General features: G+C 50.0%; 1 protein-coding gene across 3 annotated transcripts in view; it reads right to left on the reverse strand.

Annotated features, from left to right (window-relative positions):
- mark1 (MAP/microtubule affinity-regulating kinase 1) overlaps positions 1-16,371 on the reverse strand; it is a 54,531-nt gene extending 38,160 nt beyond the window's left edge. For 2 of the 3 annotated variants that reach the window (XM_029251485.1, XM_029251484.1), the window contains exons 1-3: positions 16,116-16,371; positions 2,458-2,661; positions 304-357 (exon numbers count right to left, since the gene is read on the reverse strand). In XM_029251485.1, coding sequence (XP_029107318.1) covers positions 304-357; positions 2,458-2,661; positions 16,116-16,166 — 309 coding nt within the window. In that variant the 5' untranslated portion in view covers positions 16,167-16,371. Of the gene's footprint in view, positions 1-303; positions 358-2,457; positions 2,662-10,668; positions 10,744-16,115 lie in introns of those variants that run through there. The other variant, XM_029251486.1, reaches the window with a different exon arrangement.
- Positions 16,372-18,610: the final 2,239 nt, after the last annotated feature.

The following is an 18,610-nucleotide window of genomic DNA, read 5'->3' on the forward strand; positions in this document are numbered from 1 at the left end:
CAGCCCATACAGTGATTCTTGTACCAGGCAAACCTGCACCTTTGCATGACGAGAGCCTGATAAGCTGGACTGCGACTAAGGAAGGCGAACGACCGCCTAAACCATCTCGCAACGTTGTGCGGAGATTCCACCTCCCACCGCACCCAGACCCCAGACGATTAAAGGCAAACAAGGGAAGGGAAACTCGCTTGACACCCTTCTGCAGCTCAGCAGAGGCCAAGCTTTGCTCGGTCTGGAAGCCCCTGCCTCGCTTCGCCTCAAACCTTTTTTCCAGGGAATGATGGAGTAGGAGACAGGCCTTACCTTCTGTAGACTGGTTGGGTTCAGCTGCGTTTTGTCTATGATCTTCACAGCAACCTGTGGGTCAAAGACATGGCAAGTTAAGGCAACGCACACATATCAGGACGCTTTGTCTCCCCTTTGGCAATAAACACTCACTTCGGTGAAGCAGCCCCATTGTGGGAGTAAGAGAGTAGAGAAAATTCCAGAAGATCCGCTTGCTTACATGGATGAACTGATTACTACAATGGACTCATATTTAATTTCTAGCTCCTGAGGTGGTGCAAAGCTTCGGAGTTCCCAGGAAGTAACCGATCGAACCGGAGGCGTCCTCAGTGCGCGCGCAGACTGTGCGGCGGCAGCTCCTATGTGCTCTGTCTGCTGCTGGAGTGCCAGAGGCCGGGGGAAGAGGACCCCCCCGAGACGTGAGCTCCGTTCTCCTGCAGGCCCTGTTCGGCCTGTCACACCATCTACAGGTGGTCCAAACCCCACTACTCTGAAAGTCTCGGGATGGCAAAGCTGAGTGCGACTTCACTTGGAACTTCAGCAGCAGAGTCCTGGAGCCAAGTTTTTCACCACATGCGGCTAAGAGAGTGTAGCTCACTCCATTGTAGATACTTTAAAGTCTTAACAGTCAAACCCTGAGCACAAAAACAGCCCATCACTTATGTTTTTGCTCTACATCAATTACATACACAACCTTTACTCATAAAAAGGGGTCTCACCAGATGGAAAAAAAAAAAACGCAACAAACGCTTGGAAAGATATGAACCAGTTTTTTGCAGTTTGCCCATTATTCAGCAGGATGGAATTTTTTCGAGGCAAAATTTTGTGTCAACAACAGGTATTTTCTTTTCTACAACGTTTCACTGTTCCAAGCACTCGGACAGTATACTTTTTCCATAACAAAACTGACTGCCTGTAAACACTTCCTGCTTCTTACTTCCTACTTCCTGCTTCTTACTTCCTACTTCCTGTCACACTAATATTCACAACCAATCACAACATAGGTTTACTGTGAACAAACTCAACTAAAACAGCACATTCAATACAAACCTTTAGTAATAATCTGTACAAACAGGTAAATACGATCCCAATTATTTCAATCATATAAACGGCTTGGCGCGACTACGTTACACTACTGCAAATACATCATTTCTCTTGGGGCTTACAGCTCGGCATCCAAATGTGACCCCAATTGCCCAAAAATTACTCCTTTACTGCATAATTCATTCAACCACTTTATATAACTTGGATAACAGGCTACTGAATTTAATAATTCATGTTACAAACATTATGGAATATGGTGGTGATACTGTCATTCATAAAAAACACCTTTTAATTTGATTACTATATAATTATATGGGACATCCAGGAATCTACTGTTCCACCCATGAGAAATAATGGTATTTTGACCCCCTGGTAACAGGAATTCTTGTAACAAAGGCATATCATGGAACAAATTAGTCGCGTTATGCGAGGGAATGGTGTACCGGCTCATTTTCAACGGCTGGTAATGGTCATGGGAGCCGTAAACAGTTCGGCAGCCTCTTACATGGGCAACTTCCTGGAAGCACAATGAAAACACACTCCTTTGATGCCGAAGGAAACAAATTAATGCATCAACCCAGAAGTCGTGAAAGTGGGAGGGATTGGCGGATCTGCAGGAGGGAGGCAAGATTTTTTTTTTTTTTTTTTTTAATGAAACTGGAATTGGGACGAAGGCACACGGCAGAATCCTCTGAAAGCGGCGGAAAGGAGCGCCACCGATTGTGTAACTGGAAGCGGAATAAACAGGGGCAGCGAGGCACGACGCGCGTAGGCGGCTACTATTTCGGTCCGCTGCGCTCCCACTCCCTCCCTCTCGCCAAGTAGGTGGGCGGCACGAAGGCAGACCACCGGTGCTCTCAGAAAGCAGGGGGGAGAAGATTCGGGGTGTCACGCAGGGGTCCGTGACGAGGCATCGCATGCTCTCCTCTGACAAGCTGACGGAAGCTCCAGAAACTGTCGGCGGCATGGGCGATAAGCTCGGTTTCCAGACCGGCTCCTTCTCCCAGCTTCAGAGGTCACCGGGATCCATGCCGAGGTGTTAGGTAAGCACCCTTATGAGGGAGCCCACAAGCACAGCTGTAGAAAGCCCACTGGACGCACTTGCACGTATTACTCCGGTGCACTCACCTCTCTTCCGGTCAGGACGTGCCGCGCCAGCTTCACCTTGGCGAAGTTGCCCTTCCCGATGGTCTTGAGGAGCCGATAGTTGCCCACGTGTGGTTGCTCATCTGTGGCTGAGGTGACCGAGTTGCGGCAGCGCGGGAGGCTCTGTCGACTGCTCGACTTGGCTGGGGGGACTGGTGGTCCATGGTAGCCGTCAACAGAGGTGTGCTGCATGGGGGTGGAGGGACAAGGAAAAAAAAAATGAGCGACCAAGGAAGCCCTGGAGACTATTCCTATTCCCCTCGCTGCTGCATCAGAGGGTCACCCGTGACCCAGAATGGTGATCCCATCATACGGTCATTCCTCACCACTCCTGCTGACCAATTATGCCTCTGATTAAGCAACTGTAACATCCAATTACATCATCTAACACCTTAAAATCACGAGCACCACGACTACGACTAAGAAACCTCCAGAAGAAGAGGTGTGTATTACTCGGCGCCTTTTCCATCTTCACAATGGAAAGCTACACAGCGATGGCGGGCGTGTGGTTGTGTGCATGGTCGGGAATTATACGTCATTCTGGTTTCAAGGTCTTATCCAGAATGAGTTCTAAGCCCCAAGAAGCATCACATCTGCTGGGCAGCTCCATTCAGACAAGCGTGGCCAGACACACAGCACTCCGGGTAGGAGTGCAAGGTACTCGTCCAATTACCCATGGAGGCTGGAGCATCAACAGGTGAAGTGTCGCCATCTGGACACGGCAGGGTCAGTGATAACAACCAACTGCATAACACTGCGATGTGCTTAGGAAAACCGCAGACAATTCATTTGTTCGTTAATTTGGCACCAGATACTTTGTTTGCCAAAGACATTGTTTCTTTACATGGGAAAGAAAGGAAATACATGGAAACACATAGGGCTTGTCTGAACTGTGGTGCTTTGGGGGACTTTTACATTTATTTATTTCACAGACACTTTTCTCCAAAGCAACATCCAATGAACTCTCTGTAGTGTTATCAACCCACACACCTTATTCACCACAGTGACTTACGCTGCTAGATACACTACTTACACTGGGCCACTCATCCATGCTTCAGTGGAACACACTCTCTCTGTCACTCAAACACTACGGGGGAACCCAAACAGCTTGTCTCTGTACTGTGGGAGGAAACCAGAGCACCCAGAGAAAACCCACACAGACATGGGGAGAACATGCAAACTCCACATAGACTGAGTGGGGATTGAACCCACGTCCTCTCGCAACAGCCAGGCGCTGTGAGACAGCAGCGCTACTCGCTGTGCCACCATGCCACCCTTTTTAAGGATGCCGTGGACACCTAGGGAAACAAACAGATGGATGTTGAATCAAAACAAACCAGAACTCCCACTGGAAGCATAAGTGAAGAGACTGAGGTTATCATACTTTGAACACGTCATGGGAAGAGTGGAAGAAGAAGAGGATGATGAGCAACTAGACGGATGGACTCAATAGCAGTGACAATGGACACACCCCTTTAAACACTAAGGACACATGTGGAGGACAGAACTTTCTGCAGGCACTCTACTTATGTGGTCACCAAGCGTCGACATGAACTCAACAGTTCCTAACAACAGCAACAACGAAAACAACAACAACCATTGATGTGGTTTATTTTACCGACAGCAATGCTGGGTAATCCACTTCGCCTGATGCTTCGCTGACCCAAACCAGCGGAATGTGCCGGAAGTACTGCCATGTGTTTACACAGATGCGAGCAGGATCCGAATCTCTAGGACACCACCCACTGACCCTGTTCGACTGGATCGGTTCCGACCAGATCGGCATAACGGGCCACACCCCCACCGGAAGGGGACAAAATCTGCGGGTTCAAACATGGTGCCACGGCCCACTTTCTCCTGAAGGACCTCCTGGTGTCGAACATCCCCCCCGAATTCAAAATGGTTTGTAAGGAAGTGCAGCACCCTGCAGCAGTGGTGGTCCCTTTGCATTGGAGACAAGTCCCCCCCACAGTCCCACCCCCCAATTGTGAATCAACACTTCCGCGAGACTCCCAGCGAGACGATGAGCTCTTCCGAGAGCAGCGCTTCCCACAGCGGCTCCTCTCTAAGCACACAGGCTCGGCCAGTGTTATGAATTTCGGTACAGCGGGTCATAAAGCATTTGCACTTCTGCGTAAATAACCAATGGTAAAATAAACGGCGGCGGGCAACACGCTTCCGATTTTACGGGACGGAATTATTAACACTTGGAAAAGAGAGGCGAAGAGAGGGAGCCAAGACAAGATCAAAGATTTATATCTACAAAATCAGAGCACTTTTCTGATCCAAATTAAACCAAAACATAGTAAAAACGATCACAACAAACACTGCACAGTACAAACGGGACACACTATGAAACAGGTACCACGGTATTACTGTCATTTACTACTTTGACACATATCTCTTAAGTGAGCTACAATAATGATTTACACATCTATGTGGCTGGGTAATTTTTACTGTGTCGGCTCAGGGGAAGTAACTTGCGCAGGAAGCAGAGATGGGATGTGAACCTAGGTCCTTCTAGTGCATGGAGGCAAACCACTACACCATCTGCAACAGCAGGGAGGAGAATGGACTTGACACTAGACCCTACTACCACCTGATGACAAGAGCCCCCGCTTTGGCACTGCATTACCCCCCCACCACCGAACTCCAGCAGAAACACTCTGCTGTAGAAGAAGATCAGGAGCGACGCTGCCGTTGGTTCAAAGCCCAGGTGATCGAGCAAAAGACAAGGTTCTCGGTTGCACTGCAAACAAAATAGGGACCCGAACGGACGTTTAGGAAAACGTTTCGCTGCAAAGGAAGGAAATGCGCGGCCTGTCCAACGTGTAGCATCACGCAGGCAGAACGAGGCAAAAATCCCAATAAGGGGTGACTCATCAAGCTCCTTTCATTTCGGCGGTTATAATTAACTCGCGGCACGGCTCACACAGCACACTTTTTCTGTGCAACGCACTTTTCCGGAAGGATGTTCACACGGATCGTACGTAGCTGGAGGAAGTGGCCGCTCTCACACACCGAGACACCCCAAACCCCCCGAGCGTCCCCGGCCGAGGAAGGTGTCCCATGGTGTTTCGGCGAACTCGTGAGAAAAGGGGACTTTTTTTAAAATGAATTTATGAGGGAAAACGGGGAAATTCCACATATTGTTTACAGTAGTGGTTACCATCTGGGGCAGGGGGTGGGGGGTTGCACACTTCAAACAGCTGTGTGCGGCTGCTGGAAGAAACACCCCTAGCAGTCACACAAAGCCTTTGCTTCCAGTTCTCCGAGGTTCTAATCACATCCCTAATCCCGACACACGCCGGGCACAAAGCTTTCGGAGATTTCAGGCAACGGACTTCTTTCCCCGTTAGTATTTCCTGCGTCGGCATGGCACCAGAACTCGGTTGCACACGGCACAGGGCCTGCATTCATGCGTTTTTAAACATCAGAGCACGTCAAAACACGTTTATTATTATGTTATGCAAGAAAAAAAACAAGCACCACATTTACCTTGTTTTACCATATCACATTTATCATATTTATCATGGGGGCAATTGGTACCGTCGTGGTTAGAGCTGCTAACTTTGGACCCAAAGGTCGCATGTTCGAATCTCCCCCAGCTGTAGTACCCTTGAGCAAGGTACTTACCCTAAATTGCTCCAGCAAAAAAAAAAAAAAAACAACTAAAATACCCAGCTGTATAAATGGGTAAATAACTAAGTTACTTAATGGTGTAAGTCACTTTGGAGAAAAACATTAGCTAAAAAAAAAAAGAAAAAATGTAAATGTGGGCCCACTTTCCAAAATCGAAAAGCCCTCAGATTTTCTCAGATTTTACTCCAATGTGGTGGATTGAGCTCCCCCTGTTCCTCAGGGCTGCTGAATCCCTCCTAGTGTTCAAAAAGGCTCTGAAACTTCATCCCTTTCAGACCCAGTTCTCTCCCAATTATCCATCACTACATTATGTTTAAAGAAAGTACTCTGTTCAGCTCCTCGTGTAATTTGTGCCCACAAAAACCACAGCAGACAAACCAGGTGGGTTCAGTTATCCAGTTTCTGTGCCTAAAGCTCCTCGCCTGTTGATGCACTTTTGTATACCCTGCTTTGTGGAAAAGTGCTGAATGACCAAGGTAAACGTACACTACTTACAGTTGTCCATTAATACAGCAGGCTAATTTTTACTGTATTGCCACTCAACCAGAAACGGACACAAACCCACCGAGGATTTTTCACCGTCCCCCAGGCAGCCTTTTCCAAACAGGACCTGCAGCGAAGTTGGACATTTCCCATGATCCTTTGCACGGACGAGACCTATAACCACGGGTAACGCTACGAAGTCCCCCAAAGGGTCCGTGGTCAGGGTGCGAAGACGGCGTGCGTCTTCCGTCTCCTGCTGAGCGTCGTGGGGGGGGAACACGGCATCTGGCAGCGTTCTGGGGGAATAAACTCCCGGCTCCCTGGCAAGAAGCGCCCCGGGAAACGTTTATTTCCGTATAAACAAAGGGCCCTTCTGTACGGTTCTGGATCGGACCCGCGAGAGGCTGACGGCGGTGACCCAGTTCTCGCGCGGCCATCGTCTGGACGGTCGGGGACATCGAGAAAAGCGGTCCAGTTGGATGAGGAAGCCCTGTTCACAAACACCCCGGGAGAACTCTTTTATGTGCAAATGACACTGGCAAAACGTAAAGCATTTCCATAAATGAATTAAAACCATATGTATTCCTGTGATCGTCCATAGCACCACCTTCGAGAGGTTTTACCGATGTCTGTGTGCGTACGTGTGTGTGTGTGTGTGTGTGTGTGTCCAGTGCAATTCAATAAAACCCACAATTCTGTACAAACTGTCTTTCTTAGACTTCAGGATTTATTGCCGAAACTGTGACCATAATGAGCTCATACAGATTACGTGAACACACGAATTGAAGCGAAACACAGCTACGGGAGACCAGCAGATCTTTCAAATCAAAGTCCGAAGAGGAAGTTTCGGAGCTACGATCAACGATACGTAAATACACGTACACACACACACACACACACACACACACACACACACAGAGCTGCGAGGACTCAGAGGTCCCTCGTGCGATGCTGTTCAGAGGGTGAGCTTCCAGGAATCCTCGATCGCTGTGAGAGATGAGGGCTGTGAAACCCCCACCCTCCGTGTTGAGATGAAAGGTCTGCAGTCAGTGTCAAACATCAAGGGAAAAAATACATATGTGTTTTTTCTTTAAATACCACGGAAATGAAAAAGTTCCCTCTTGAGATGGAAAAAGAACCAAAGTGACAGACGCTCAATGGCTCAAACGGACAGACTGGTTCAGCCGAAGAGTCTGAATCCACAGCTGACGGGTCGAGGGTGGGATGTGACCAGACGCCCTGCGTCTCCAACGCACAATTTAATACTTCGCGCACCCCTCGGCCTCGCACCTCCCGACCCCTCCGGAACCTTCTCTGGACCCGAGAGTCCGAAACAGCTGCAGTCCCGCGAGCCTTACAATCCTTTAGCAGATGAGTGTGTGTCCGTGTGTGTGTGTGTGTGTGCGTGCATGAGAAAGAAGCGAGAGAAAATAGCACCCATCTCTGTTGTGGTTCTCCATGAGAGCACCGAGCTCCAGGAACTTTGATCCGCAGGAGGAGCGTGTGTGTGTCTGCGGGCGGCAGCAACAACCCATTACAGTAAATGCTTTCAGATGGAATACCACAGTAACAAGGAGTCTTTACCACACAGTCACACACCGTCTCCCTACGAACGCTCGCCCTACGTCTTTCACAACAGAGACCGCCTTTCGTTAAATATTAATTACAGAAATTACGACACACACGCGGGCATCTTTAAAGAAGTGGGGTTAATGCAAACGGGTCACACACCACTTAGACAATTAGAGAAGTTGATTCTCCAGATGAGAACCAGAGTTGAGTGAATGGGACCTCCTGCTGAACCTTTAAGTCACTGAAGATTAATTATTATAAAAACCTATACGATGTGTTTGACAGAAGTGTACAAATGCGATTCTGCTACTTCGGTAACAAGCGGATCATTCGGTTCACGTGAACCGACGTCCAGGCGGGCATCGGCGCGCACGTTTAGAGGTCAGACGCATCCGAGCGAACGTGCTCCGCGGACCCCGAATTAAAATGCAAATTAATTGTTTCCATTCACACCGTCCAAAGCCAGAGGCCTGCGAGCTGCTGTGAGGAGACAGGGCGGAGGGGTGCAGAGCAGGGTAAAAGCCGGCAGGAACCATGTAGATCGAGGTTCTGCCCCCACAGGACATCGGGGTCCATCGACGGCTCTGCTCTTCACCCCTTCTTGACACCACCTGCATTCACTCCTGTGCTTCTCCGTGTACCTGCACCCCACCCTGCATTATGTCAAGAGAAGTTTACAAAGCAAATGAGCGACAGCTAGACTCAACATCCCAGTTTTGGTGATGGGAGAACCAAGAGCAAGACGTGCGTGAGGAGAAGCGTCCAGATCCCCACCCCGACCCCCGCGCCCCTCGCACCCGGACCTTCCTCCTGCACCTGCACCCGGAGTCAAGGACGGTCATGTAAAGGCATCTCATCTCTCAGAGAAGCCAACCTGAACTTTGGGGTATACATGCAACATGACGGCAAGTGAAAACGCACCAGGTAGCCCGGCACTGGGTTTGAACGGCCGACACGTTTCCCTCCCTCAAGATCCGTAATTTCCGTTTACCGCATTTCAGCCTTTTGATCAAAGATCACAAACTCACAAACACACACGCAGTCTGAACCGCTTGTCCCATACAGGGTCACGGGGAGCCGCAGGCTAACCCGGCAACGCAGGGCGTAAGACTGGAGGGAGAGCGGACGCACCCAGGACGGGACGCCAGTCCGTCGCAAGGCACCCCAAGCGGGACTCGAACCCCAGACCCGCCGGAGAGCAGGACCCGGTTCAACCCACTGCGCCCCCCATCAAAGATCACGGTTGAGTTAAAAAGTGATTAAAATCAAGAGTTACGAGAGCAGAGTAGCCGGAACCTTGATAATGTTGTAAAGCCATGGATAAGGCAGCAAATCGACTAGGTGCAACACTAAAAAAATGAAACATTTTTAAAAACGCACACAGAACGCCGGATCATTTTCGCTATGATGTAATGCAGCCGCGTTCCCATTGGCTGAACTGATCATGACCCGAGCACTGGTGCTATGGAGACCTAGCGGGTAGGAACCGCCGTCAGTTCCCGCACCATCCTCCTCGTACCTGGACGGGTCTGTCCTCCATCACAACGAAGGGGACGAGGCACGGTTTTTAAATTAAAAAAAGTAACCATAATCGATAATCGGTTCCAAATGGTCACGGATAACGTGCTTCTCTTTGTTCCACTGATTCGTTTTCGGCATTCAAACCGCCGTCAACAAAGGTGCGTTGGCAGCACTGTCGCATTCACTACAGTGGCTGCTCTAGTTCCCCGAATCGGTTGCCACGGCAACAACAAGCCAAGCTAGTCTCAGCAGCAGGCGAGGGCGGGAGGAGAGCGGAGCGCCGAGCGCCAGCTGTTCCGAGTAACACGCAGACGCGTGCGCCGCGACGCAGCGCTCCAACAAAAACAGCCGTTCGCAGTTCAGGAAGTTGTCGAAAGCTTACATCAGCGCCGGAGCGCGGCCGAGTTCCCCTCGGAGCCCGGAGCCGGGCTGCCAACTTCCTCGGCGCTCCGGCCAAGAGCGACGCATCCACGACACCTTGCAGCGTGTGAAAAATTCGGCCTTATATTCATACGCTTTCTAGTACGATTACACAGTTACCGCGGGACAGAAAAAACTGGAGCGTTGGGAGGATCAAAGAATTTTTTTTTTTTTTTTTTTAAACCATCCTAAGGCACACAGAAACACTGTGAAGCAGTGCAGCAGCAACCCCAGTAAAGCCGAACCCTCTCTCTCACACACACACACACACCGGGCCCTGTAATTACAAGCACTGATCACTTTCATCCGAAGCCACACTTTTCCACTCATCGGATACCCTCCTCACCCCACCGCCAGCATCTTGCTGACACGACCCGACACCTTTCCACCAGTATTTCCGCCCCAGTCAATCAAACCCTTGGCGCTGCTAAAACACACACACACACTCGCTCACTCTTCAGGAATTATCCTGGACCGCAATGGTCACATCCTGCCATGTATTCCAAACACCCCCAAAAACGCCCTCACGACGGAAGGGCTGAACCCATCACCTACCGACTCACGTAGGGAGGAGTCAGATGAGCCGGTCGCTGCTCACCGCTCATCAGATACAGAACAACTTCCGCTGAGAGATCCTTCCTTCGAAAAGGCACTTTTATTTTTTCCGCCACGGCATCAGCCAAGGTCACCGGAAGAGGAAAGGCTTTGAGGACCGAAGGCGTCAGCTCGGCTCTGACGCGTACGACCTTCCGTTTGGTTCTCCGGGATCTTTACAAAGAGACAAACTGCTGCTCTTCGTCAACCTGGTGAGACACCGTTGAGGGTTTGCACACACAACTCGACACGGTCCACAGGTCACGGCACTGAACGAGAGGGGGCTGAAACTGAAGCTAATTTACATTCAATGTACTCTTTGTATATTCTTTTGAAACAAAACACAAATACACAGGGTCACGTTACAGCGTTACATTATATGTTTATTGCTCTATTGCCTTTTTTGAGGAAAACAACTGTTTTTCAGTGAGAAAAGGACACGTAATCCTCATGGACCTTGGTTCGAATCCCCCCTCCAGCAGTACTCTTGATCAAGGTACTGATCCTGAACTGACGCAGTAAAAATTACCCTGCTAAAACTTAAGTATCTTCTTGCAAGTTGCTATGAAGAAAAGTGCCAGCTAAATGAATTAAATGCAAAAATAACTGGAGTCCATACTCCAGCAGCATGGGCTCTTTAAGAAGGCGGAGTCTGTAGAACCCTCACATATTTGGCAGAATAGAGGGATACCATGTGACTTCTTTCAGCCAATCACAAGAGAGGAGCTAGCCACCTGGTCTACACTGACAGCACTAATTGGACCCAAGGAGGCCGTAAGACTGGTCAGCTCCTCCCACACACCGACGCTTCTAAAAGAACCCAGGACCGAGGAAGCAGTAATGGGCAGAAATGGCCAGTGCGGTGATTAACGGTCAATCAGTGCCTGAACATCGGAAAAAAATTCAATCTAAACCAAAACATAACATTTTGTTTTACTTCATTAACTTCAGTTAACTACTGATCTCATAAAAATTACATCTCATGAAAGGGTGTGTGTGGATCCATGTGCACGCCCTTCTGATGGGAATTTGTGGAGCCTGGCGGGTAGATCTCGGAGGACAGCCTGAGACGTCTGTCCACGGGGTGAAGGACGGGTCCAGGACTCATGGGTAAACTGTGCGGGTCACCTGTTGCCCCGCTCCGGGAGACATGGTGGGGCGCTAATGATAAAATGACACACAAGGGTCAAACGAGGGTCAGACGAGGCCAAGGGGTCTGTACGAAATGCTGGGCACTGGGCACAGTTTATTTGCGCCTACCGAGATAAACATACAAAATTATTCCCGGCTCAGTCAATACAACAATTTCCTCAAGGCATTACTTCCTTGCCAGCTGATAAACATTTCCATGAAGATAACCATGAGAACTTCTCATGAAGAGCTGCAATTTCAACCATGCAAATTGAAGGCTATTTATGCTGTAGCTCCTCCCACTATGAATTTTATTTCTGCCCACAGCACAGCAAATGAGACCCGTTTCCCCACCAGGCCAACAGATGGCAGTAAAGAGCACCCAAACGCAACAGTGTGGGACCGCCTTCATTCAACTCACTTCTACAGCGTTTATACTCTGCCTGGTGTTCCTGAGGGTCAGTGATCAATAACAAGATGAGGAGCATTATACACGCTTTTGGGATAAATCAGACCGCAATGAATAGGAATTTCAGTACAAAACGTGTTATTTTCAGTCATTTTATACTGATGTTGACCGCAAGCTCAAATTTGGAAAATATTAAGGTCTTTCAACGTATTTTTTGTTGTTATAGCTGCATCCATAATTGTTTTTTTCCCAGAAACTAACTTGAAAATAAATAAAACAAAAGTTGTTTTATTTTCACATAGTAGCAACACAAACAAACGGAGTTACAGACAGACTTCCTGCCCTAAATGTGCCGGTATGCCGAAGCGCCGCTGTGTACGAACGTGGCGGTAAATGGCAGGTCCTTTAAGGGTTCATTTGCCATATTTTCACCGGAGGTTTTCCGCTTGTCCGCAAAAGCGGATCCCGTGGGCGCGCGGAGGAGCCGTTCCTTTCCCGGACGTTCCCGGCGAAGGTGAGCCGACGCGCCGGAGTCGACGCCGTTCCGTCAGCTCGGGATGAACGCGTCACTCGGAAAGGTTCGATTCCTCTTTTCCGCCCCCGGCACAGTTATGCAATTGTTTTGAGCGCGAGGGCTTTGGCGCAAAGCCAGCATCTGTCGCGACCTCTCTGTGTACCACCTGCCTCCTGCAAAGTCACGAGGGGAGCAGGAGCCCCGATAGGGGACTGGTTCACATCCCTCATGGGGCCTGCTCGTATCCGATTTGCTACAGTCAGGTTCAGTCGAGGACCGGGTTCCGACCCACCCCGGAGCGGAGAATCACCGCAGTGCCGTATTTGGTTCCACCCTGCAGTCCCATAAGGCCACACCGTTAATGACTAAGATGGTAAAACACTGCTCCGTCTGCACACCCCCGCGACCCCAAACCCCGGCTTCAAGGGCGCACACCGTGCGATGGGGCCACTCTGGGTATCAAGAGCACGGGGACGAGGTCCCCCATACAAGGACACTTCGGGGAAACGACACCACCGTCATCGTCATAATCACGGTTTCCAAACACGTGGAATTTATAGATATGAGTGTTCATATATACAGTTTTTGTCACTGACAATTTTTCTACAAAGCAAACTACGTCGTCAAGCGTCTCGCAATTCCAATGAGTGCACCTTCTTACTGTGATTTACCCATTTATTCAGCTGGGTAATTTTTCCTGGAGCAGTTTAGAGTAATTACCTTGATAAGCGCGACCGCAGCAGGAGGTGGGATTCGAACCTGGGTCTTTTGACTCTAAAGGCAGCAGCTGCAACCAGGTTGCTGTGCACTGATCTCATACTTGAATTCATATGTACCCAGTAATGTAGTGGTTAAAGCTGCTGTCCTTGAACCCAAAGGCTGCGGGTTCGAATCACACCTCCAGCTGCAGGATCCTTGAGCAACGTATTCAGCCAAAATTTCTCTGGTAAAAATCAGCCGACCGCGTAAATGTGGTGAATATTTAGAGGTATCTTAATGCTGTCAGTCGCTTTGGAGGAAAGTGTCAGATAAATTACTAAAGGTGAACACTGACACGCTTGTCCAGCAGGAGTGGGATTCGAACCAGCAACCTCTCAATCGAGAGCCCGGTGGGAAGAGTGGAGACCGGGGCCGTTGCCTTGCAAACTAATTCATATTTTCAGACCCAGAGAAGAGCAGGTGTGCGAAGGGAGCCTCGTTTTAAGGAATGAGCTTCGAAACCCTCCGATGAGCGCGACAGACACGCGGGGGTGAGGGGAGCGTCGATATCGCAGCCCTCTCAAACCCGAGCCTTCTGAACTTAAGTAAGCCCAGAGGACGAACGGCGAACCGTGCGATACCTGAACCCCTGCGCCGCAGATCACGGCGAGACCCACGGGGTATTTCAGCTTTTCATCTCGGGTAGCGACGCGACAGCCGTTTGACGGGCCGGAGGCTTCGTGCGCGAACACGCAGATCGGAGTTCCACGCTTTAGGGGCTTCGTGTTAGCAACACGCTACTTGGCGAAGGGAAAAAAAAAAAATTTAAATGTTCCAGAGCCCTGGGAGATGAAGCAAGCCCTTACTTCATGGAATATAAACTGGAAGGCGGTCTCAGGAACACGAGCCAAACGTTAATGAGAGCGCTCTGCCGTGTTTGCTGAGCACGGCTGGAACGCTCCAACACGCCCTGGGTGCTCCGACACGCTCGCGAAGGGCCCCGGGTCAAGAACCGCACAGGGATGGTACTCCGTACCGCGCAGTCGGCAGGAAAGAGGACGACGGGGCCCGTCTCGCCGTCCTCTGCCTCTTATTGAAACCAGCCCGTTAAATGTTATCGGATCGATAAGCTTCTGGGGCGGCGCAGCGGGTAGCGCTGGTGCCTCGGCTCTGAGCTCGAACGCGGGATGGAATCCGGCTCGTTTTGGGTGGACTTTGCCTGTTCTCCCACTGTCCGCGTGGGTTTCCTCCAAGTGCTCTGGTTTCCTCCCATCGTCCTAAGACACATATTTCAGGTGGGATGGTGATTTACATTGCCCTCATCGTGTGCGTGTGTGAGATTGTGTTGCAATGGACTAGCGTCTCACCCAAGTTGTATCGTGCCTTGAGCCCTGTGCTTCCAGGATAGACTCCGGACCACCACGAACCTGCACTGGACAGTTTCTAATGATGAATGAACACGCGCTCCGTTTCCGAGGACCCGTAAATAAGACAGAGGTCACGAGCATCCCCTTGTTCCCATCTAGGACACGGAACATCCGCCACACGCCGCGTTCAGGAGCGGCCCATGCCGTGCAATCTGTGCCTCCGCTCACGGCCTCCCCGTTTCTCATCGGAGGCTCGGAGGACAATGGGTTCAAGTCCCGTCCGACGATGACGTTTGCGCGCTGCTGTTGCGGCAGGAATAAAAGCAGGAGCGAGCGAGTGGCCCGATGAAAGATGAATGAGGAGCGCACGATTACCGCCCGGGAGGGAGCGGGGACGCAGCCCTGGGCGAGGGGTCCACGGCCTCCACGGTCAGAGCGAGACGGCAAAGCCCCGCGGCGCGCTGTGAAAAGTGCGTTTTGCACACCTGGAGAGACTTCGCATGGGCAACGGAACCACACACACACCGGATTCCTACACACATATTGCGAGGGGAGGTGTGCGTGTGTGTCTTCTTCCCTTTGTGCACCAAATTAGTCCTTAGAAAACAACACACAGCTCTGATTACGGGGGAAACACATGGAACGCGCGGCACACTGGTCAATAAAAAGGATTCAATCACACCATCATATCACACCCTCCTTCATCGGTGTACAAAAGGAGACATGACACGTGTGTATTTTATATTTCATAATGTACGTGTACACAGGGTGGATCCATTCCACGAAGCTGTGTGTGTGTGTGTGTGTGTGTGTGTGTGTGTGTGTGTGTAAGGTCTCGGACGGATTGTGCCAAAGAATTTCAGCCCTGTTCTGGAAGGACACCACATCGGGCAGCCGTGAATGATGAAGAACAACAGAGTCATCGCCGGCCCGGGTGCCATCAGTCACCCCCACATCGCACTGCTGGGCCACCCGGACGCGCGCGGACATCGTCACAAACTACATGTCCCTTTTGTAACCCGCGATCGCCGCTCTTTCGCTCTCCTGCGCGCCGCTGTGCGGTGGGAGCACACACACCCCCGGTACCCCCCCCATACACACACACACACACACAGACACACACACACACAGACCCCGCCGCGTCCCTGCAGCGCGCGACATCCGCGCGATCATCGCGATTGTCGCCGCACTTGACACGCTGTAGCGGGACGGTGGGAAACAAAGTGACACACGAGCACAAACACGCGCAAAACACGCCGCGCGGGCGGGCGCCCGCCGCTGTACTCACGTTCTCGGTGTCGCGCTCGTTCACGGTGGGCAATGGCGTTCTGGTCGACATCTTGTGTGTTTTCAGGCCGCTCGGCGAAGGCTGCGAGCTCGGCGCCGCTCGGGAGGGGGGGGGGTGGATGTTGGACGCTCAGCCCTCTACACCCCCGACGGCATTTTCACCGTCCGCGCGCCCCTCTGCTCCTCTACCGCATCGCGCGCCGCGGATCCCGGCGGACGGATCTGAACTGCGAGGGGGGAGAAGGAGGAGGAGGAGGAGGAGGAGGAGGAGGAGTGGGGGGGGGGGGTGGTTGGGGAGGTCGGACGGGGATGCGCTTCGCAGGCAGCTGAACCGCAGGCCGGTCCGGCGGAGAGAAGGAAAGAGAGAGACGCCAGTCCGTGTCGACGGGAGCCTCGCAGCATCGATCCCGTCCCCGCGCGGACGAAGAGGGGGGGGGCAGCTTTCTCTCGCGCCCAGGATCTGCGTGCTTCCCTCCTCAGGAAGATAATGAAGCACTTCCCGATCCACTTAGGAGCAGCGCGAGAGCAGCGCGGCGCTCCTCATGCGTGTTACGCGCATTCATTATTCATCGCATCCTGCGCGCCGCAAATGCGCGGCCGCGCGGGGCTCTCGGGGGCGCGCGCAGAGGCGCCGCCGGTACTGAGTGGCAAAGTAGTTCACAGATGTGCTGTTTCGTCTGCAGCAGGCAGCGCATCACACACACAGCGCGTTCGTGGGCGACAAAAGTAGCAAACCAGTCATTTCATCTGCGACAGAGCAACAAAGTAGCAAAAGAGACAATCCAGCCAATTCATCATGATCAGTAACAGACCACGACGCTATTTTATGTGCGACAAAAGCAGCAAACATTCCAAACAGTTCCTCGGTAACAAAGTAACAATCGAGCTCTTGGTACGAAAACAAAGTAGTAATTTAATCAGCCACAGAGTAACAGACAAAACAGATATTTTATCGGCTGCAAAGCTGAAAATCTGCCATGTCACCTAAAGGAATATCAGACAAAACGGCTAATTCATCCATAATGAAAGTAACAGACTGAAGAGCTTGGTCATCTGCAACAAACTAGTAACTGACAAACCATCAAGAGACAGTCAAACAAATCTGCTATTTCATCTGCAGCAAAACAGCAGACGAATAGGCCAGTTCTGCCAAAACAGTAACAAACCAACCTATTCACCTGCAACAGTGTGACACACGATTCAACTTTTAATGAGCAACAAAATAGCAGACAGATGTGCTGATTTGTGCGCAGTGAATTAACTGACATATCAGTAAGAGGAAAAGACAAAATACAGTCCTATTTCGACAGTAACAGTTACCGCTATTTAATCTTCTAAAAACCCCCAGACAAACCAGCCAATCATCCAGAAACAGCAAAACAGGCCAAACAGCTAATTCACCTCGAACAAAAGTATTCGGTAATCTGGTAATGTTGGTAACACGCAAACCAGGTAGTTTGTCTGTAACAATGAAACTGAAAAATTAGCTGTTACATCCAGACTGACAAGTATATAAAACGTGTATGCAGTGATTCATCATATTTTGAGGGTGAAATATCCTCCAAATCTTTATTGGTGACTTTAGGTTGTCTTTCAAATTGTTTACATTTCTTCTTCTTATTCGATTTTTAGCTGGCACGTAACAGTGTTGGTCGTTGCAAAGACATTATGTTGTTAACACACATTGAAAAAATATGTATTTGTCATTATATTAACTGTTTACTGTCAGAATGATCAGGTCAATTCAAAGCATAACAATAGCGACATCTAGTGGCCGTTAATTGGTTTCACACTCACACGTGCGGTGAAACGCATTTAATGTAATTTTGTCCTTTGTAGTTCAGATTATTCAAAGCAGTTAAAAGTTATTAGTGGTCATATCCAGCCTCAGGACAATGGACAGTGATACACTGGGCTGACGTCACGTGATCCTGTAAGTGGCTGTATTCATAAAACACAAAGTAAACTGGTTGGACAGGACAGTTTGGTCTGCAATATAAGACTTAACGTCGAACCCAGGCAGCCACCAGACATGTATTTGACAGTATCTGATCATATTCATTATTTAAAGGTGATCGAATGACATCTGCTGTACTCTGAGACCTGGTAGTGACATCAGAAAGTCTGCATTTGCGTGTCTGTTTTAAACAGAAAAGTTAATATTTTTACAGACATGTGCACATTGGAAACAACAGCATGTGCTTTGTTAAATGTCACTTTTAACTAACTTAATCTGTTTCCATCTGCTATAATTTATTTGTGATTAAAGAAGTTTTAACAAAATGCAGCAAAGGCAACAGCAGAGGAAAATATACGTTGAGCAAATATTCCATCCGAGAGTCATCAACTATTTGTCATGCATTACAGAACAAAACCAGCAAATTCTTTCACGTTTAGAGAATGGTTCTCAAACAGAAGTCGTGGAAATTAAATACCGAATGGTAACCAACCCTTTGACCTGTAGTGGCCTATTGTGTGTGTGAGTGAGAATATCGC

Source organism: Scleropages formosus, chromosome 4, assembly GCF_900964775.1.
Source record: "Scleropages formosus chromosome 4, fSclFor1.1, whole genome shotgun sequence".
In the NCBI taxonomy this organism is placed as follows: domain Eukaryota; kingdom Metazoa; phylum Chordata; class Actinopteri; order Osteoglossiformes; family Osteoglossidae; genus Scleropages; species Scleropages formosus.